The 22239-nt window shown below is 41.3% G+C and overlaps 1 protein-coding gene across 9 annotated transcripts in view; it reads left to right on the top strand.

Moving 5' to 3' along the window:
- The first annotated feature begins 250 nt into the window (after positions 1 to 250).
- Positions 251 to 22239, top strand: part of PDE8B (phosphodiesterase 8B) — a 78109-nt gene continuing 56120 nt past the window's right edge. For all 9 annotated transcript variants that reach the window (XM_049794416.1, XM_049794409.1, XM_049794415.1 and 6 more), the window contains exon 1: positions 251 to 568. In XM_049794416.1, coding sequence (XP_049650373.1) covers positions 251 to 568 — 318 coding nt within the window. The remainder of the gene's footprint in view (positions 569 to 22239) is intronic.

The raw sequence follows: 22239 nt of genomic DNA on the forward strand, positions 1-22239 counted from the left end.
GTCCGGGGTCCCTGGAGGCGGCGCGGGGGGATGGGCGGGGGTGCCGGGGAGGCGCCGCATGGGCGGGAGCGGCCGGGGCAGCGCCACCGGCGGGGGGTGGTGCCGGTGCCGGTGCCGGTGCCGGAGCCGGAGCCGGAGCCGCCGCGGGGTGCGCGGCGCAGGGGCGGCGGCCCCGCAGCCCGGGCGGGCGGCAGGTGGGAGCGGAGCGGGCCGGCCCGCCGGCGGTGTAGCGGGGTGGGGAAGGGAAGGGATGGGCTGCGCCCCCAGCATCCACGTCTCGCAGAGCGGCGTGATTTACTGCCGGGACTCGGACGAGTCCAATTCCCCCCACCAGACCACCACCATCTCGCAGGGCACCGCCACCCTGCACGGCCTCTTCATCAAGACAGACGCGGCCGACTCCATCCCCTCCGTCCTCGCCTACCAGAGCCGGCAGCAGCCGCCGCCCTCCGCCGGCCCCCGCCGCAAGGAGCGCAGGGAGCCCGGAGCCTCCGCCCGGGCCAGGGCGACCCGCTGCTGCGGCGTCGAGGCGGAGACCCAGACCCAGACCAGCAACGCCAGCGTCCAGGTAAACCGCGGCCGCTGCGGAGCGGCTCCCCGGAGGGGCTGGTGTGGGTTCCCCGCCGGCCGCGGCCGAGGGAGGACGGAGCCAGAGCGTTGTCGTCCCCGTCCCCGTCCCCCCCCCCGCCGCCTACCGCGGGGGAGGGAGATGATGCTTCGGCAGGCGGGATGCAGCTGCGAGGAGCGGTTGCCCTGGTGCCCACTGACTCACCGCAGCTGCGGCGGCCGGGCCGGACTGGCACTGCTGCGGGGGGGCCGCCTCGCCTGCAGCACACCCCCCCCCCCCCCCCCCCCGCCGGGGGCGGCCGCCGGGCCCCCCGGGGTCCCTCCGGGGTCCCTCCGGGGTCCCTCCGCCCCGCGCCCGCAGCCCTGGGGTGGCTCCGGCGTGCCCCTGCGCTGAGATCGCTCCTGGAGTCACAGCTGCGGGGGGAAAGGGTTTGCCCCGAGCTGCGTGGCTGAGGGCAGGGAGCGGGCGCCTAGGAGAGGCGTTGATACGCCGGGGTAACATCTCCCCCCCCCCCCCCCCCCCCCCATCAATTCTCAACAGCAAAAAGCCCGTACTTGCTGTTGGGTCTTCTTCACCCCTTTTTCTCCCGCCCGCCCCCCGTATCTGGTTAATATGAACTGCCGCGGCTAGGCGTGGATGTTCAGCCGAGAACCGGACCGCTGTGGTTCGCACACGTAGGCAAACACACCTTGCCGGTGTAGGGCTAGGGGATACCCCCGGGAGGGGCGGGCCGGGCCGGGGCTGTGCCTGTAGGGTCATCTCACTCCAAATCTGGAGGCTTGGGTCCTCCTCGCAGTGGCTAAGGCAGGCACTGCTGCACCCTGCTCGTCAACACCTTCCCTTAAAGTTTAGCGGCTGAGAGAGAGATGGTCGCGCTGGGTTTCTCTCTCTCTCTCTCTTTTTAGTATCAGAGTAGATTGTTCATTGATTTCCCGGAAAGTTTTCCAAGAATTAAATTTTGCTTTGTTGCCTCATTCCAAAGTTTATTATCAAAACAAACGGTGTCATGAACCCAGCTGCACCCTAAGTCACCTTTCTGCTGTACTACTGAAGGAGGGTATCATGTCATAAAGTAATTCCGTGGGCTTAAATAGATCCTGGTATTTTGTTAGACTATAATTAAGAAAATAAAAGATCATATGATGATCTTCTATAATTTAAAAAAATCCAGAAATCTTATAAGGTAGACATAAGTGAGAGAGATCACACAGAAAAAAAGCCCCACCACTACAACCCATAGCCAGTTTGTTTGTTCAAATGCTGAGAAACTTGCAGAATTGTCTGTGATTACATCAGCTGTTTTACTCACTTGGAAGCAGAACCTGCATAATCAGCGATAGGGACAAAGTGAGCAGGACTGGAGTAAAAAAATTACTACATTTCTTGGATTTGAGGATTCTTTTTTACATTTCAGAGTGGAATACTTAAGACGAAATACAATTAATTTTTTTTTTAATGTAGAAGAGAGCAAAATAGAAATTCTTGCATGATTCTTTGAGATTTGAAAAAAAGATCATTTTTTTCAAAGTGGTAGTGCCCTTTTCTGTTCTTTTGAATTGTTTATTATTTGTTATTACATCATGTGCTCTTATAAACAAATATATTTGTCAACTTCTTGCTTATTAAAAGTCAATGTATTTCAGATGGTTTTGAATTTTATAATTGACACTGTAATATTATTTTTGGATAGTTTCTGTTCTTTTGACAGCTTTAGAGTCACAAGCACCTAAGGAAAATGATGGGGGAAGTTTATTGAACAACTGCTTCAGTGATATAGTGGAAATGTTTCCATTCTTAGAAGAATTAAGATCTGTAAAATATTTTATATCATTTTTAAACTTAGTTAGAGCCTCCATTCTTGCTGCTACTTGGGTCATGATTTCCTACAGGTTAATATCATACTTGAGTATTTGTCTGACCAAAGCAAGGTTGGAATATTACAGAACTATCATAAAGGCAAAATAGTACTTGGTACCTAATAAGCTATAAGAAGTGGAAAAGTATGGAAAGATGGTTCTCCAATAGTACATGATAACAACATTTATTTCCACAGAAGTTCAACAATGAAGAAAAATATTAGTTATTTTGATACCGAAAAAGTGTCTAGTAGTACCACCTGGTTTTAACTGCTGTAGTGCTTGGTTGCACGTATTAGCTGTGTTGAAACCTCATCTAACTGTATTTAGGGGATAAAACAAATACACAGGTCAAATGGCTGTTAGCACTATTTTATATTAATATAATATTCCAGTTGTGTAACTGCTCAACCAACTTATACCATGCTTCTTTGTTTGTCTTCATTTTCTGTTCTAAACTGTTCTTTAGTCCTTTACACAATCAAGTATTTCATTATTTACATCTGACCCTATCTTTATACAATGTTTTAAAACTCATCCATACCATAATATTAAACTGGCATTAAAAGAAATCAACCTGTAATGATTTCAACCTGACACAATTCAAACAAAAGAACAAAAATGATCCCATGTCACTTAAAATATATGGCTTACCTAAACCTTACTTTTTAAGTCCATCTAATCTGTATTCATTAGGGTGAGGTCAGTGTTACAAAGACAATTTTTTTGTTTCCTTTTCTTGTCCTTTCCTTAAGAAAAAGTTCTGACTTGTTCAGGGCATTGAGATGTGTTGTTCGCATCCTGCTCACACTGGTTATGAGTAATCATTCAGCAGTTCTAGTGTGTGTGTGTTTCTTTGTGGATCTCAAAAGCTTGGTAACAAATATCTACAGGTTACCTGACAAAGATCTTAAGTGGACTTGTCAAGTATTAGAAGATGCGTCTGCGCCCTCATTTGGAATAGGACCCACAATTTCTAGTGCCCAGCCATATGCTGTGTTACTAAGGTACTTGGGCAGAAACGGTCAAGTAAAAACCAGACATTTCTGGCCCACATTCCCTCCTTAATAAAACCAAACAGTATCACAACAGCAGACAGTATTAATATCTCAAATTCTACATCAGCTCTACATAAAGATACAAGGCATTTAGCTTACATCACTGAAACATAACATTGAACATGAGATGATACTGAGTGTGTAACAGCTGCTTGAACCACTGCTCAACTATTGCTAGTTCTGAAGTGCAACAGTACCAGCTATTTAGCAAGAAGTAAAAAGCTTCTTGAACACTTCCTTGGAGACTTGAAAAAATAATAAAAGTTTAACTTATTTATGATTACAAATACATCATTTAATTATGGCCAAATACAAATCTTGAGCAAAAGTGCATGCGTAGATACACTGTTCTTGAACATCTTCATACTTAAACATTAGCCAAACTTAAAGATTACAAGAACAAAGAAGTTTTAAGGCTCCTGTTGCTCACATATAGCCTAGTGGGGAGAAAAAAAAAAAAAAAGCCCTCTGCAGTATTCTATTGATTATCTTATTTTTCTTCTTGAAATGACAAGAACAGCAGGTGTAATGGTTTGGTTCTTCTTATGCTGTGTTCTTTATGAAAGAGAAAAACCTGTTTATGAACCTTTCTTCAAAGTCGGTCACACTAGGAACATGTTTTGGCAGTTTTCAGGCTTTTCTATAGCAAAATAATTATTAGAAGCAAAGCTCAGAAATAAGAAGAAATACAACTGGACAGTATCTCTTACCACTGTTGGACTGTGTTAAATTCTGAAGTGGGAGCACTAAGGAGAAGGATGCACCCCGATATGTCAAGCACCTAGCTTTTAGGGTTTTTTTTGTTTTTTTTTTTTATCTGGAGGAATAGGAAAAAGAATGCAGCTGCCAAATAAAAACACAAAGTGCTATGGAGAGCATTGAGAAATCCAGGTACTGAGAGAGTTGCATCATGTCTACGGGTCCTGGAGAAATGCAACCATAAGCGTTGCCTTGATTTCAAATACAATTCTTCTCTTTAAAGCAGTACAATGTATAAGAAAAGCCACTGTACTTCTGGCACTTCTAGTTTTGTTTGAAGTGTGCTGCTGTTTAACTGGCTGCTAATACGTTCTGTAGAACATGGAATGTACCATATGTAGAGTAAACTTGGAAAATAAACCTCCCAACTCTGTAACTTAGTGTGATGAAGGTCCATTTCACAACTCCATAGGACAGCTAAGACATCAGAGTCCTCTTGAACATACTCTGAGGCTACAAAGCTGACAGAAAAACATTAGGGCAGGCCAAAAAGTGTTGAACTGTGTTACAGTGCAGAGTCTTTTTAATTTAGGCTAGCTGTTCTCTGAGAGGTACTGACCTGAATAACTCTTACCATAAAGAAAATTGCTAGTATAGAAGTGCTTTGCTTGGACTAAGCCCAGACTTCCTAAATGAAGACACTAAAAGAACTTTTGCAAAGATTTGCTGCTCCATATCTGACCTTTCTGTTCCTCCTTCAAATGGTACAGGTAAACTTCAACAAGCACTCCAGTTGTGCTTTTAAGCAATGCTAGCCAGGGGAAGTGTGACAGAATGGAGAAAACCATTTCTTCAGAATATAATAAACCACTTGACAAAGGAAACGGAGCAGCCAGGTAGATTAAACTTACTTGGTATTGAGTCACACAACATTCTGAACATCCAAAACTGTTCTGGGTGATAGGCGTTTATATCATTAAATGTAAAATGCATCCTTCCTCCACCACCACAACCACCCCACACACCCCTGCCTTAGTTTCTATAGGAAAAGAGAAGAGTTGGGAGTTGGAAGCTTGTAAAAGAACAATGAGCCTCAACCATTTAGGCACCGAGAGTCAACAAGAGTCTCAAGACCCCTGCACCCCTCTAAGTCCTCCAGTAAAAAGTTATTTTGGAACATTTGCTTTCAGTGCCCAAAATACCAGTTTTAGGTAAACTGAGCATTAGTAGCATCTGTTTTCTACTTTGTACTATTTGCTATGCACAAAATGAGACTCTGAGGTTTTACCTTCTAAGGAGCTTAATGTGGATCTTTTGACAATTTGTAATACTCCATGATTGTGCTGAATGCAGAGCAGAGGGATTTCAAATAAAACTGGCCACACAGCTGAAAGACATAATGCAAGCTGAGAAGTTGTGCCATATACCCTGGAGAATAGTGCATGCTCTTGGGATGCACAGACAGGTTTGAATTCCTGCAGCTGAGAATGCTCAATGATCACTAGGGTGTGATACAGAAAATGGGCACACAGTTTCCCATTCCTTTCCTTCAGGTGAGGAATAATCTAGTCATCTATCATACTTGATGTAGTGGTGTAGACAGCAGAGTAACTGAGCCGGTTTAGGTTGAGAAACTAAACATCACACCTGCTCTGCGGGTAGCCTGAGAGAGAGGCAAGGCTACCAAACATCTCTTGAAGACATTTCCTTTCAGCTGGCTTGAGTGCCCCCTCTGCACCTTGGACACCTATCACATTGAGATGATGGGGTTGCTCTATTTGCTGTAATGAGCATTTAAGCACCTGACTCAGAAAAATGTTTCCTGTTCCTGGTGGGGGGGTCCTTCAGCTTCTCTGGGAGTTTGTTATTTTAGCCAGGTTGCTGTACCTCTTCTATGTCCGTGAGCTCCTAGATAAGGTAGTTGTGCCAGGGTGGATCATACAGCATAGGCATTCCTGAAGTAAGGAGTAACGGAAGTGCGTATTTTCAATAACTTGGGAATGTTCTGTGAAGTAGTCCTGAATTTTGTGTAATGATATGTGAAGCCTGTAGAAGTTAAAAGGACTGTTGTTTCTAGATCCTAGTGATTTCTGAAATGCTGTGTGCTCATGGGTAAGCTTGTCAGATTAATGCAACCAGAGATGGAGACATTCATAAGCCCTAGTCCTATATGCAAAAAAAAAAAAGAAGGAAAGTTGGGAGTTTCATTTGTTGTTTTGTTTTGGTTTTTTTAATAAAAATCTTCACAGTACGAGGCAGAGGGGCTATTTGCGTGACTACTCTATTCTCATTTTGAATTATCTGTGTGTTCCCTCAAAAGTGTTGTTGCTTGAAAATTCAAGTCCAGGAGAGTAAGATTTGCTGAAAGTGTAAGTAGTGGTGTGAAGGGAAACCAGAGATGGAAAAGAAACCATGCTTTGGGTTAAATTTTCCTCTTGCACCAGCTGCATTTCTGACAGATCTCAGGGTACTTTACTTACCATGTAGAACATTCCCTGACTGTATTTCCTGTCTGCATGTTGGTCACTCCTCTTAATTTTTTGAAAGATTCAAGTCTGTCTCAGTTACAGGGTTTTTCAGTGTAGCCCAAAGTGAAAGATGCATGGTGTATATGAAATTTGTAGAATTATCTTTAATGTACATGTAACTTTTCTAAAATCGTCTTTACCAAAGGCTGTACGTACCTGTGTGGTTGGTAGGAAATAGCATGTGAACTGTGATGATGTAGCAGGGTTTAACTCTTTAGGGGGAGTGTTGTCATGGTAACCAAACAGTATTTTCTGGACTTCAAGGTAAGTCAATGGTAGCAGGAATATGGCTTGAGAAAATCATCAGCCACCTTTACCAATGTAAAGGTTGTGGAATGCAGCATGTGTGTTTGAAATGTATCATTTTGTGGTTGAGGGCAGGAGCTTACAGTAACATCTGCCACCTGATGATCTCAAGTGTAGTACCGTCTCCCTCTGGCCCAGTTTAGTAGGTGCATTTCTAGCCCAGTAAGTCACCAGCCTTGCAGGGCAGCAACAGCTGAGTGTCCCCTTGCTTCTCTGAGAGCATCGTCTTTGGGGCAATTCTCACAGGCAATGAAGTATGATGAGCTCATTCTGTGGGAGCTCCCACGACTCCCCCAAAACACTGGTGCTTTTGGCTTCTGAAAGTTGAGTTACCCTTCCTTTTGTGTGAGGAAGAGGTGCTGTCCGGAGATAGATTATTAATTCTGAGTAAGATGGCATGCTGCACAGCCTTCTGCAGATAACTTTCTTCACTTGAAAGGACCATTGGTCCATTTGCTCATGAGCTTTATTTCTCCCTTGCAGGTCAACCATTTGTGCCAACCACTGCCCCAGCCTTCAGCTTCCAATTATTTATAAATGTCTTTCTCACCTGTATTGTCAGCTATAAAAGAACAAAATGTATTAGAGACATTCTGTTCCTTTAAACTGACTCTGTGAATAGATAGTTACTCTGGAGAATTGTTAAAAAAAAATCCCTGTACATCTCTACCCACTGATTTGGCCAGCCAGTGCCAAATATTTCATATCTTGAATACAAAAAGGGTAGAGCTTAGATTTATTAGTCTCAATATTAAGCTTTTAATACTGTGAGTTACTCACTTTGAAAATACAGAACTAATTTTGATGTAGATTTACAATTTGTTGATCTCTTGCCCTAGATTCATACTGCATCTGAAGATGCACTTTGCTTTCTAAGAGGATGGGAAAACTGGGCTCATGTCAGCTGGTTTCATAGCGTGGAAGAGTGGAGCCGGAGTTGCAAAGATCTGGGCCGCCTCGACTCCAGCATACAGAATTCACAGAAAATGCAGTCAAGTGTGAGCATGTGTATAGATGCTATGAAATTGTGCTTAAATAAGAAATCCAGAGAAACAACAGTTAGCTGAGAGACTCTGCATTAGTAGGGTCAGTAATGTCCACTGCAAGGTAAGGCAATTAGCTGAAATGGGCAGAATGGAGTTTTGAAGCAATGTAGCTATTGGAAAACAAGCTATTCAACAGCTATTTATAAGCCTAGGATAACCTTTGCTCACAGCCAGTTTGCATGTAGTGCTATAACTTGTTAGATTTAATTACAATTTACTTGTCTATATTTGAAGGGGCGGAGTCTGTTTCCTTTCTCACTTTATGCATGTTTTAATCAAAATAGTGATATACTTACCAGCGGCATACATTTTAGTGCTATAAAAAAAAAAAAAAGAGCTTAATCAAAAGTGGAATTGGGCACGAGGTCTCTGAAGTTAACTTTGGAGCTGCTTCAAGCACTCCATTTTCCCTTTGCTCTTACGTCAGCCATTTTCCCACAGGGACAGCAAAATGGGCTTTATTTTTGCCCCTTTGCAGATTTGGAAGGCTGTCTGAAGGCACTGTGAACTTGAATGTTGTCAATGATCGTCATTTTCCTGCAGTTATGTTTAATAATCATTGTGTCCATTTATGAAAAGCAACTTATGAAGCCATTGTGCTAGCCAGAAAACCAAGAAATCTCTTTTAGAAAAGGAGGGGGGAAATGAGGCTTTAACTTTTGTGTGTGTTCATTTCCAAAGTGAATCAAATTTCTTTTGAAACTCAGAGACCCTAGGGTAGGTGGTAATGTGGTGGCTAGGGTGTTTCCTGGGGAGCAGACACCCAAGTTCAATTCCCTGTTTTGAAAGAGTCTGAAGAGGTTCTTCCACGTGAGTTCACTGCCTCCTGTCTCCTGGACTGTTGGCTATTGTGGTTTTCTCTTCCTTTTGGCTCTGAGACCACTTCCCTGAAATCCATCCATTCCAAAGAGTCCCACCCTGATGAATCGCTACTTCCTCCTGTTGCAAAGAAAGCCATTTCCTAAACAGATGTTTAATTATATTGGGAAATAACACAAGTTGTCAGGAAAAGGTGGTATGTTCCATTTCAGAATAAAACCATTCACATGTATTAAATGGTTCAAGCTGTGCTTCTGTGCCAGGCAGTGTTGTGACTCGTGGAGGAGGTAACTGCCATGTCAAACACCTTGCTGCGGCTTCATTTCAAGCTGCTTCCCTTTTTCTTAGATTGCAAAGTGAGGGAAGCCAGGATAGCAAGACATCTCAAAAGCTGTGATTTCTTATGTTCTCGTGGACATGGTCAGTGGGTCGTGGACATGGTGCAATGGGCTGCAGCTGCTGGACAGCGCTTCTGTCCCCATGGAGATCTGGACAGCTGCCACAGTGCACTGGTGGAAACCTGGGAAATCTTTGGCTACCTTTGTTCTGGAGGTTTTTGCAGACATAAAAAAGGTCAATTAGAGTACCATGAGGGTGCAGTAGATGGTTAGAGAAGAGATGGATGAAGTGAAGAGCTGAGATGGGCTAAGCAGAGTGAGACATCATAGTTCAACTGAAAAGAAAGTAAACAATCTAGCCTAAGTTGGGGTTGTTGTGGAAGGAGCATCTGTTATGGGCTGGAGGAGGGCAGGACAGAAACTTAAGCCAAAGGGAGTGGGGCTGAAGGGGCATGTGGGTAGAGAGGTGTTTTGGGGAAAAAAAAGATTTGTCTTGGTGGCACAGGATGCCGATGACCCTTGGAAGTCTTGAGGAGATGTGAAGTCTGAACCTAGTGATTTCTGTCCAGATCTTATAGTTACATGACAAAAATGTAGCTTGCAACTCAGTGCTAAAAAATTTTGTGGATTGTAGCAATCATCTTGAACATGCTATTTCTGGAGTTTATTTGTGGTAATCTTAATGAGCTTCTAAAACAATTCAATCATACATTGGTTTCACTGCAACAGGAAATGAATAGACGGTGTTCTGTGTTCCAAAGTTGTAGTAATGTATCCATTGCTGCCTAAAGTCACCTAATAGTCTTTGCTTTTCTGTGGTTTTATTTCCCAACTGTCATGGGTTAACCCCAGCCAGTAACTAAGCACCATGCAGCCGCTTACTCACTCACTCCCCCCCAGTGGGATGGGGGAGAGAGCTGGGGTAAAAAAAGTAAAACCTGTGGGTTGAGATAAGAACAGTATAATACAACAAAAATGAAGAATCTAATAATGATAGTAACAACAATAATAAAATGACAATAATAAAAGCATTGGAAATTACAAAACAAGTGATGCACAATGCAATTACTCACCACCCACCGACTGGTGCCCAGTTAGTTCCTGACCCACCCCCCCAGGCCGACTCCCCCCCAGTTCATATACTAGGCATGACATCACGTGGTATGGAATACCCCTTTGGGCAGTTTGGGTCAGCTGCCCTGGCTGTGTCCCCTCCCAACTTCTTGTGCCACTCCAGCCTTCTTTCTGGCTGGGCATGAAAAGCTGAAAAAATCCTTGACTTAGTCTAAACATTACTTGGTAACAACTGAAATCAGTGTTAACAACATTCTTCTCATACTGAACCCAAAACGTAACACCATACCAGCTATTAGAAAGAAAATTAACTCTATCCCAGATGAAACCAGGACACCAAACCATCACAACAGCAGAGGACTCCTTCTAAATGTCTGTAATTTAATATTTGAGAGCAAGAGAGAAGTATCTAATGTTTGTCTAGACAAATTGAAGACTACTAACCAGTCTGTTTGCCAGTGCAAGCTCTATACTCTTGAAAGGAGAAAAATTCTTAGCCTCACACATTTTTTCTCCTTGTCTGGAGTACTGCTTCAGTCAAACCATGCTGGTTTGTGTGGTTTCATGATAGTTGGGGAAGAAGTCTGGTAGCTAAATCTGTGCTTTTACTACAAGTCAGGTAAAGGAGCTTGCTGGGAGGGTCTTGTCCTGAAGAGAGCTTTGACAAAAGGGGGGAAAAGAACTGACCCCCCCCCACCAAACAGACCAAAACCACCCCCAAACAAAAAAAAAAAATCCATGAAAACAAAACCCTGCCAAAACAAAGCAACAGCAACAAAAACCCCCAAACCACCAAGCAGGGCATAACAATCACAATAGTTGTAATATGGAGATAATTCTGGTACAACTTTGTGAAATGACAGCATACGCTCTTATATTCCAGGCCCAGATAGGATTTTGCGAGGAGAGGACTCACACAGTGAATTAGCTCTGTGGGTCTGGTGCATGGGAGTAAATTTAATCTTAATGGAAGTTTTTTTCTTTCAAAAGTGACTTTGTATAAATGTTGTCACTTTATTTGGTGCAACAGTGCATTCTAGCATTCTTCCTTGTTTCAATGTGACAGAGCTACTACTCTGGTCCTTCAGATGGGCTTGGAATGAGCAACAGAACTTGTTTGTTTCTCACACCATTAATAGACTGAAAACCATATGTTTGATAGATATTACTAAAGACTCAAGCTCAAGACAAGAGTGGTGCCAGTCTTTAAAATATATATATTTAAAATTTCATCATTTTAAGTTAGATTCTGTGCATCCTCGTGTTAGAGATATCAGACTTTTTCTTTCAGGTATGAAGCCAGCTGTTTAAGAAAGTGAAATATCATAAAATTATCAATAACATAAAAACTAGTGGGACTGATCAGTGTTACACTCAGCCGAAAATGTGAGTATATTATATGACCTCTGGTAAGATCCTGCAGTGAATTAGATCTATGATTCTCTGGGGGATTTGGGCCCTCAAATGTAAGCGGAACAAAATCTTGTATTTCAGTGTGTTGCTGGGTTTCATCCTAATACTTACCATTTTGCCCCAACACATGCTTCCAGAGTTCAGGAAGAAAAACTAGCAGGTGGTGAGAAACTCTCTTAAAAAATAGTTCAGACCAATAGTTTTAGACTTTGGGCTTACATTTGTTTGTTTCTTTCCTGCCCTATCAACTTGGAAGATTCCTTTGTTGTCTGTTTGCAGATATGCATTAACTAGAACAGCCGATGCACATACAGATCTTTTTTGGCCCTCTGGCATTTCAGTGACTTAGGGACCATCCATACAGTTCAAAGAGTTCAGTAATGAATCATCTTCAAAGAAGGGAATCGTTTTCATGGGTTCCACCAGATTTATACAAGAGGTTATTTTTAGATCAAGGATTTTTTTTTTTCCCCTTAGAGCTGTAAGACATCTGTGGCCTTGCCTTAGATTTGAAAGATTTTTCTGCTGTGCTGAAAGTAACTCCTTTAGGGCCATGCTTTCATGTTCACTTTATTGTTATTTTTCATTTGATTGCAAATAGTCTGGAGATAGCTTACAGTCAAAAAGGGCTCTGTACTTCTGTAGCTCACATGTAGTCTTATCAGAGAACGCTGTTTCCTTCATGGTTAATGCAGACGGTTGCCTGTGAAATGATGACCCTTAATTACCATGCCCATGCTTATTCTCTGGTATCAATACGTAATGCAGTTTACCTATCCAAGTCTGAGGTATGTGTATGTTTACAAATTGGTATTTTATGATACACATATGTCTTTGGCGTAGAGCATGTTAAACAGCAGTTGAGTAGAGAATGTCTTCAACATACCCTTGTTTTATATGGGAACTCATGTAGTATAGTTGCACAGGGTCCACTGGAACAAAATGAAGGAAAATGGAGGCAACTTACTCACAGTAGCAAGGTGTTTCAGTTTGTGTTATTGATGTTGTAAAATGGGTACTAGACATACATGCAACATATATGTACTGTTTTGCACTTCCAGCCCCAGTGCAGAAATGTGCAATTCGTACATGTAGTCTGGTAAAAATGGCCAAATTCAGAAGTCACCATATGTTAGGGTGAAAATCTTGCTCCTGGAAAGACATCAGTAAGAAGATTTGGCCTTTTTCAGATAGGAAGACAGCAATGGGCAAAAGACTATTCAAATTTTCTGAAAATTTCCCCATGTTTTATTCTTAATTCAATAGAAATGAATGATTGGGGCCTGAAATCTCTTCTGGTTAATGGGCTGTCGGGGACTAAAACAGCTGGCAGCATATCTCCCACACAGGCCTTAGCTATTTTAGCTGTAGCTAGTAGTTGGGCTGGGCAGTACTGGTTCTTCAAATGCCTCATTCCTAACTTATCAGGGTAAGTGTTCAACATTCCTTGATGAGTGAAGGAGGTAGTGGGATGGCATCGGTGCAACATACCAGATTTGCATCACTTGGAGATGTTGGCAGTGCTTCTTGCCGCCACTCCCTTTTGTTGATCTGCCACTTTCTCTCTCACAGGATTTTTATTTTTCACTCATTCTTTCAGCACAGAATCACTGAAGGGTATAGTCTACCTTCTTTGGATGATGGGCGATCCTTTTGTATTTTTGTATGCAGACTTGGTGTATGCTTGTCTGCAGATTAGGTGAGCCATCTTCTGGTATCTCCCCTCCAGTTTTGGTTGTTGGTTGGTTGGTTTTTTTTCCCATTTGACCGGTTGCAGAGTTGTTGCCATTGCTGAGAATGGGATCAAAGCAGGATACATTTAAATGTGTGGACTTCTTGGTTCTTTTTGGTCACAGTTCACATCCTGTGTCTACCAGCTGCCAAGCCTCTTTCTTTATTCTTTGATGATCAGTTACGTTCTTACTCACTCTGGAGGAGAGCAGTTCTATCTGCCTATTCCAAGCGTTGTCAACACTGATGAGTATCTGGCAACAGCAGGCATATCTTCTGCTACCATGTATGCCATGGACAGAAAAAAATCATGGCACAGTTGTGTGACTTAAAACAGTACTTTCATTGCTTCCTGTCACAGGATTAAGCATAAAACAGGAAGAATAGTCTTCTCTGCATCCTCTCTAAACTCCTTCCAAACTTTTGCCGCTTCTCTGCTCAGACATTTGCTTGGCAACTGACTTGTATGCTGATGGGAAGTTAGTGGGAATTGGATTTCCTGCTGATTTGGAAATGTCACTTCAACAAGAGAAATATTTCAAAGATATAATTCTGGAAAAAATGTTTCAAGTCAATCAGAACTTACTATAGTCTACCTCAGATTCTGTTTGTATTTTGATAAAAATGTCCACCTGATTTACTGCTTCTTCAAAAGGCTTTACTTCTAATAAATGAAAATTTTCTGGTGGCTGGGAAGATCCAGCTGGAAAATATCTAACTGTCTGGCAATGCTAACTTCGATAACTTCATTTCATGCTGCAGTTGGGAGGTCTAAAGATACGTTACCATGGAGATACCCACAGTAGTTTTAAAACAACTTTAAATTACTATAGCTTGAGGGCTAATGATTACAGCAACATCAGCTGTAAAACACACGCTTGGAGGGCCGGATACATGCTTCAGCAGCTGGCTGCACTGACTACATGTAACTACAGCCCAACGATGTATGCTTTTGAGATTGGAAGCGTAGGACCAAGATCTCATAGTTCCTGCCGAGACACAACCAGCCTTGTACTAAGGGACCAGATCAGACACCTAAACACCACAGTTGTGACACTATTGCAAACGACAAGTAGGTAGCCTTGGACAACTGAATCAGATCTACAAAGGCCCAGGGACTCCACAAATGGGATTGCAGTGCTTGCTGCTGCTCTTCCTCCTCATTTGCTAACTGACTTGATTTTTTTTTTTTTTTTTTGCAGTGATGTTTTTTGCACCTTTGGTAGAGTTTGCACTGTTAGGTCAAAATTCAGGGTGAAAAAATAAAATGAGTGATTGTTGACTCTTCTCACCATCAGCCATAACATGATTTGTGTTGTTACAGATTTGGCTTCACTGTCTCTGTTGAATGCTTGCAGATGTGTTTAGTAGGCACATATGGAAATGGAAAATCGTTCCTTTTGAAGGAAAAGATGAAGTGGAGCACTAAGGTGAAGAATTTAGCAAGCTATCTTTACATAAATATGGTTTCAGTCTTAGTTTGCATCTGAGTCCAAATCAGTCAAAAGAAGCCAAGCAAGGTTTTAAATTGGACTAGTAGGCTGTTACTTGATCTGTTGTCATTATGTTTCTTTTCATGGAGAACCTAGTCATATGAGGAAGCATATGAATGAAATGCTTACCTGATATTACTGTCAGCAACAGAAAGGTAAAGTGAATGGCAGTCAATCGTGTGTGTTCTGCTGTACATAAAAATTCATGGAGACTTCTGTACTGCTTCATGCTGTACATATTTCAGTGATAAGTAATAATCTCAGATGGAAATGTCTGCAGTCTACCTTTCAACAGCAGCATAGACAGTATTAAACCAAGCCATCTTAAATAAGATAGACGCTCTTGCAGCTGTTTCATTTTCTCTGAATTAACCTTTTCACTAGAGCTCATTTATAAATCCTTGCCAAGTAGTGTGTATTTATTCTATTTCTGTACACAGTTGCAGCATCTTCACTAGTCTTCCAAGGATAATAAAACAATTTTTGGTGGGTACCAGTGAAATTACTGTGTTCATAGTATAATCTAGTTACTTCAACCTGAGTAAAATTTCATTGCAATTTATAGCAAGTCTCTTATGCAACACAGAAAAACTCACTTAAAGTAATTGGCATGCATGAGAAATGGAGGAATAGTTCTTGTTTCCTGTGAACATAGGTTAAGTTTTCTATTCTAACATATTTTCACTTTCTTAATCTGATAAAAAGATCAATAACCACAAAATAGTAAGTTTTATTACATGTAGAAATTGGGTAAACATTTTTTCTGATCTGATATAGGCAAAGTCAGTTTCAGACTTATTTGTCCCAAGTTCTGAGATGGCCTGATGTCTTTAATGCTGTGGCTTTTGCCTTCCCTGAGATGGCTGGCTGCAGAGAGAGTTCCTGCTTTGCGATCAGGATTCCTGCACCACCACAGATGTCCCAGGGTCACCAAGTGGGAGCAAGCTCCTAGCTGACTCGTCCATGGCTGGAAGGATAGTTCCCAATCCAGAGATGAAGATGCCACTCTGGAGAAAAATGGGAACTGTGCATAGGGTTGCTTTTAGTTATCCTCTGAAAAACTCCAAATATATATTCCTTAGCTGACTTCATGGTAAGTGTTTTGAGGCCACCATATTTTAAATGTGGTAAGAGTGACTGAATAATTTAAAAGTATTTCTGCATACATCATGATTGAAATTAAAATATTAGGGAATTACTTTTTTTAATTTTTATTTTTAATGTCAAAGGATATTTGAGCTGTTTCATAAAGTAAAATATAAAAATGCCAGTTAACGCAAATGTATTTTATTAGAACTTTTACAGGAAAAACTGTATGTGCAAATATATATACCTCTCTACTGGAAGCTGCAAGAGGAATTAAAACACAAGAAAATTCTAAAACATGAAATATTAAGCATAACCCAGCACTCAGACTTTTAGGGGGGAATGGCAATTTTTCAGTATTTTATATGTTTTCATTGCACATTTTTTTGAAAATTGATGCTGAAATGGGTCAACAACGCACACTTCTATAAACTCCCTACAGTTTGCATCACTAACAAAATTACTTCTCACCTGCTTTCTCATCTTACTGCTAACTTTTTGGGGGGCTCCTTTCCTAAGGTCTTCCTAAAACCAAATTATCCTAATTTGGACCTGAGAAGCAGCATCCTCAGTTTCTGTAGGGAAAAAAAATCATTGGACAGGATGCACGTAGGTGGTATATCAAGGCCAATTTTCTTTTAGAGTACATGAGGCAAACTCCCATTTCAGAACATATCTCTCTGCAAGATGAGTTCACCATGCTGACTGTTAAATTGCCTTAAAGGCTATCAGAGCTGTTGTCTCAGACCTACTGTAGATTCAGGGATATGTTGATTCACACTAACTTTGAAAATAGGACTTTATCTACTTTGAGGACTTAAAAATGGCTTTGCTTTATTTTTAATGAAAGTTTTCTGAGTAATCTGTACCTGATATTCGGCAGCTTCTGTGAAAAACATAATGACTGCAAATTACAGAATGTGTCAGACTGTGCCTTGCTTTACAGCTATATATACAAAAAGGAGGTAGTGTTCCATGGAGCATGTAACATGAGTTCACCAGGACACTGAAAAAATAAGTGAAAGAGAGATCTCTTGAGAATTAATAAATCAAAAATGATGTCTGCGTTTTTCTGGAAATCGCTGAGGCCTGTTGTGGGGAGTGGATGCAGTCAGTATCATACATGCTTGCCCTGGTCTTGTATGTGTTATCCAGTGTGGACCATTCTCAAGAGACATGATGTTAGTTTGGTGGCTTGATCTGACCCAGTGCACCTGTTGTTATGTGTTTGCAATCCTGGCCTCCATTGAAGCCTGACTTAGCAAAATATTTAAGTGCACGAGTAGAACCATCCAGCTTGACTGGAAAAACCACAGCACCAGTCTGACTTCACATTTCCACAGGGTCATTGCACTCAGAAGAAGTCTAAAACAGCCTTGGGGTGGTTATAACCTGTGTCTGGCAGCTAATTATAGAACAGTTGGTTCGCTCTGTGTCGCTACAAGGGTCTAAAAAGGAAAAGTGGTATTTCCCCAAGAAGAACTGCATATGTGAAAATTTCTTGTTCCCATAATGTTAGGTGGGTCTGAAGACTGGGGGCCTAAATTCTGTAAGGAGGAGTACTAATGTATTTGCAGTGCCATAACTGGATCAGTGATGCTCCTGTTTTGCTCAGTGCAGAGGCTCCAGCTATCTGTACTGTGTTATCGCTTCATCACAAGGTTTCTGCAGATGGGACCAGTTAGCTAGTCAGACTGTTTTATGTGTGCCCAGTAATGGGCTTTTCATGTTCAACAACTGTAACAATTACAGACATTTCATTACAGATGTATTTTGTTAGGAGGCCTCCTAGCCAGACGTCTCTCATTTACTTTTGGAGGAGCATTTAAACTTTAATGGTAACTTGCTATGTAAAGTAAAATGCAATTTCTGGAGAGGACTCTTGGGTCAGAGAGCTGGCCCCTGCAATGACAAGAAGCCACCTTCTATAACTCCTTTAATTTCATCAAAGCCTTGAAAAAGTTTGCTTCTGGTCCTCTCTGACTTTACTGACAGGAGTCCTAAGCTGTCATCTCTGCTTTTTCTGTTGTATTCAGCTAAGAAGCTTCTAACATATAGCAACATGTATAACTACACAGTGTGGTACTTCATATTGTTTGAATTTCATCCCATTTCTCTGACTCCTGCCCTCAAGGTTCTCTGCTACCCTATCTACCTTGCAGCTCTTTTATTCACCCCATTTTCTGCAGCTTTTTTAACAGCTTTGCCTGTGGCATCCCAACAAATGCCTTTCAGCAGCCTTGAACAAGATAGGTTTATTAAATTTCCTTTCTCTAGAAGATCACTTCCATTGTTTTATACTTTTTTATCAGTGGTCATATTAGGGTGACCCAGTAAGTTTGGTATATTGAATTACTTCTTCTGTTCAATATAACTTGATATTGTTATTCTGTCCATATTCTTCCAACTCTGACACAGATTTTTAACATGAGTGCGAATATGATGGGCCTATGATTGCCCAGATCACTTTTCCTGCTTTCTTGGCAGCTCCTTTCCCCCAGCATACGTCAATCAAGTATTTCTCAACTTCTTTGAAAACTGAATGTTACTCAGCAAGAAATTTATAGAAGTTACTGTTTTCTATATTGTGACATGCACTTGTGAAAAAATACGATATTAAGAGGAAATATAACATATTTCTCTGCAGAGCCCATCCAAAGACAGTTGTAAAGTAAAGAGCTATGTAAGAGAGGTATATAACAGAGAACTCTGGCAATATATTTTTCTGTTGTAATTGCATGGACTGTAGTGTTAGATTGTGAATAATTTATGCATAAGTGTGGAGCTGTATGTGATACTGAGTCTAATCCACTAAAATGAAGAAATCATGCCTTATAAAATCTTTGTTGTGAGAATTTTGTCAGTGAATTGGAACTAAAATCTTTTAAGACTTTCAGGGGCAGGATTTCTAGACAAAGGTGGTTGGAAAGTGTCAGTGTCCACTGACTTGGTTGGAAAGTGTCAGTGTTGAACTGTCCATGGGACCTCTTGGAGAGGAGATTAATATTCTCCTACAGTTTATGATATGTATATAGCTCCTGTTGCTTAATAGTTGTTTAATTCTTTAAAATGTTGAGCATTTGGGCTGTGGTAGCTTTAACTGTACAAGAAGCCCTTTTTGCCTCCAGTGATATTGCTCATAGAATAAAATTAAACAGAATGCTGAGCAGAGGCAGTGGTACACAGAATTTAGCTTCTGCAATACAAGGTGCATTGAAAGTAGGCAGCTGTAACTATTCTTTGGGGAGAGAAGGTGCGGCAGTTAACTGCATTCAGAGGCCAGAACTTCTGCTTTTAATTCTTCGGTGTGGAAGTTCATACTGTGCACGTGCAGAAGCCATGGGAGATTGGTTGTGGAGACATTTGCAGGAGAGTTGTGTTTCACTATCTGTGGAGAATGTAACTGTAATTTTTTTATCGTCTCAGTATTGTGTTAGTAGTGAGTTGCATAATACATCCTAATGAAGGACGATCTTAATGGTGGACTAAAATTACTACATTGTCTTCAAATAGATGTCAGTACATAAAAACTGGAGTAGCAGTAAGAGCTCTCTGTAGAGCATTGGCATGACTCTTGTAATGCTGGGTCTGGAAAGTAGCACTTAAATTTGGTGGTGCTTCTCCTTGTTAAGACTGGAATCAAATATCCAAAAAAGAGTCTTTTTTCCAGAAAGCTTTTAATGATTTCCCTCCACACTGTGGAAATAGTGATGAGTAATACCAGAATGATTATTGCTTATTGCGTAAGTAATAATTTGCTCCGGTGCAGCAGGCCAGCTGAAGGACTATGCAATGCCTTCTTTCCATACTTTTGCAGAGCTTATTTGGATTGCAGCTGTATGCAAAAGTTAAACCCTAACATAAGATGCTGATCCTACCAGCATTTACATGAGTGAAGTAAGGGCAGTGAAATTAACATGGCTGCATTCAAGTTTGTAAGACTGGGTAATGAAGTTTCCAGGGGCAATTCTTATTTTGTGAGGTATGAATACTTCAGGTACATCTACCACCCACTACTCTGTCTGGGTCAGAGCTTCTCCTTCCTCTGACTATTTCATGTGTGCCACTATTCCACCTTGTATAAATACTACTTCTACTCTTCATCTGTATTTGGGTAGGTCTTACAGGATCAGTCAGCCCTTATGCCCTATTATACCAGGTACTATAAAAGGGAGAGGTGGTCTTTGCCTCTGAGATTTATAACCTAAATAGATGAGGCAAGCTTCTTAAACACTTCAGTCTTGAATGACAAAATATAGACGGTCAAAATGCTGGGTTTGGGTAATATCCAAGTGGCTCAGTTAGTGACTCACCAGTGGGCAAGGCACTGTGCATGTCCCAGAAGGTGATATCCAGGTGTCAATATTAGAGTCTTAGATTCACACACTACTGCTGCTGTCTGGATTATCTGCAGTGACTTTGTCAAAAGTAAAATAGAAACTTAAACTGAATTATATGTGATCAAGAATTGTTCAGTCAGCATGAGAGACTCTGAGTTGTTTATTTTGATGAGAATTTGGGTTTGATTTTTGTTGTCTGCACAATTTTTAGTGTGAAACATGGCACAGACTTCCACATTGATAATTTGTAGCTGCACAATAACAGGTGGTGTTGAGCTGGAGGCTTTGTTACCGGAGGCAGCATCACTCCTGATACCTGAGATGGTAGGGTCTGTTCTGGGAATAATTCTTTTATCTGTGGGTTTCTGATAAAAAGATCAACAGCAAAATAGTTAATTTTGACATATTTAAATGTTATTTTTTGATTTTAGAGTCAATGTTAGATTATAATGGAAAAAGTGCATGTATGTATCTGTTATCGTGAAAACTTGTGAGGATTTAATTCTTGTTTTATTGGTGGTCGTACTGTGTATTTGCAATTTGGAGTAGTTGTTAGGTTTTGGTTGGGGTTTTTGGGTTGTTTTCTTAATGGAGTTTCTAGGTATAATTCTAAGACACATCTTGTGGGTGCTAAAATTTTAATTAAAAAGCCAAACTAGTTGGCTTCAGCTGCCTGTCCCCAGACTCGAACAATCAAGACAGAAGAACTACAAAGCAAACACTGTCAGACAGTGTGAAGGAGCCCAGGAGAGAGAATATTGTCTTCGAAGAAAGTAAGGAATACCCTATTCTTTACTAGAGCTTATTTTGGTATTTTTGTAAAATGTAGATCAAAGTTCACACCTGAGCTTTTTCTAAGTACAAGACAATTCAGAAAACTTCAATAAGTAATCAGCACTCATCAGAACATCTTTGTTTTGTTTTGTTTTGTTTTGTTTTGTTTTTCTGTGTTCAGCAAGAGGAATACAGTGTTGGTTTTAGGCTGAGAGAGTATGTGGGTGCCTTACAGTAGCTGGAAGAGGAGATATAAGCAGACCTTGTTGAACCAGGAAGAAATTCTTTCCAGCTATGCCTAACTGGGATAAGAAATAAGAAGAGGTGATACTAAGCCAAAGCTCTGATCATGGCATCCAACATGCGTCTCTGAAGAAGAAGCCTGCTAACCACTCCAGCATAAGGTTGATATTGATAGCTAGTAGTATCTGCTTTGAGTAATGTTGGAAAAATAGGACACTAAAAACATAGTGCATGCCTTGGGTCAAAAAGTTGTCTTCCCTTTAACCCTTGGAGTAGAGTCCGTAATGCCTACGTGTGCACTTGCAAACCGGTATTTGAGGTGCTCCTTCCAACTGCTCTTGGACTATTGAGTGTCATAATCTTAGTGGTTTTGAAGGGAAGAGAGAACTTGTGAGTTCAGCTCAATCTTAATTTGTTCACTTTCAGTAAAACGCTGTATCGTTTATGTCAGATAAACTGTGGAAGCCAAGACAACTAAATTTTTTTCCTTCAGTAAGAAACCGGGTAGGTCATCTACTACTGCAACAGCAGTGTTAAATTAATTGAGAACACACTCTTTCTTGTCAAAATCTCCCTGAACTAAAATAGTCCTCCAACAAGCAGCAGCCAAAGCCAGTAATACATTGAATGAAGAGTAGGGAGACAGATTCCCCTTTTCTAGTAAAATTAGACTTGTGGAAAACTCCTGAATAGTCAAGTATTAAAATATTTAACTTCTTCCCTTGCTAATTTCCAGGAGGAATTTCAAATATGATAAATGTCTTCCAGCAAACTCTTACTGATGTCACAGAGCCCTGGAAGTATGCCCCCCCACAACCCAACACAGAAGTTGGACTTGAAATTTGTTTTGGCAGTACCTTCCGTGTG

The sequence above is a fragment of the Accipiter gentilis genome, chromosome Z, assembly GCF_929443795.1.
Source record: "Accipiter gentilis chromosome Z, bAccGen1.1, whole genome shotgun sequence".
In the NCBI taxonomy this organism is placed as follows: Eukaryota; Metazoa; Chordata; class Aves; order Accipitriformes; family Accipitridae; genus Astur; species Astur gentilis.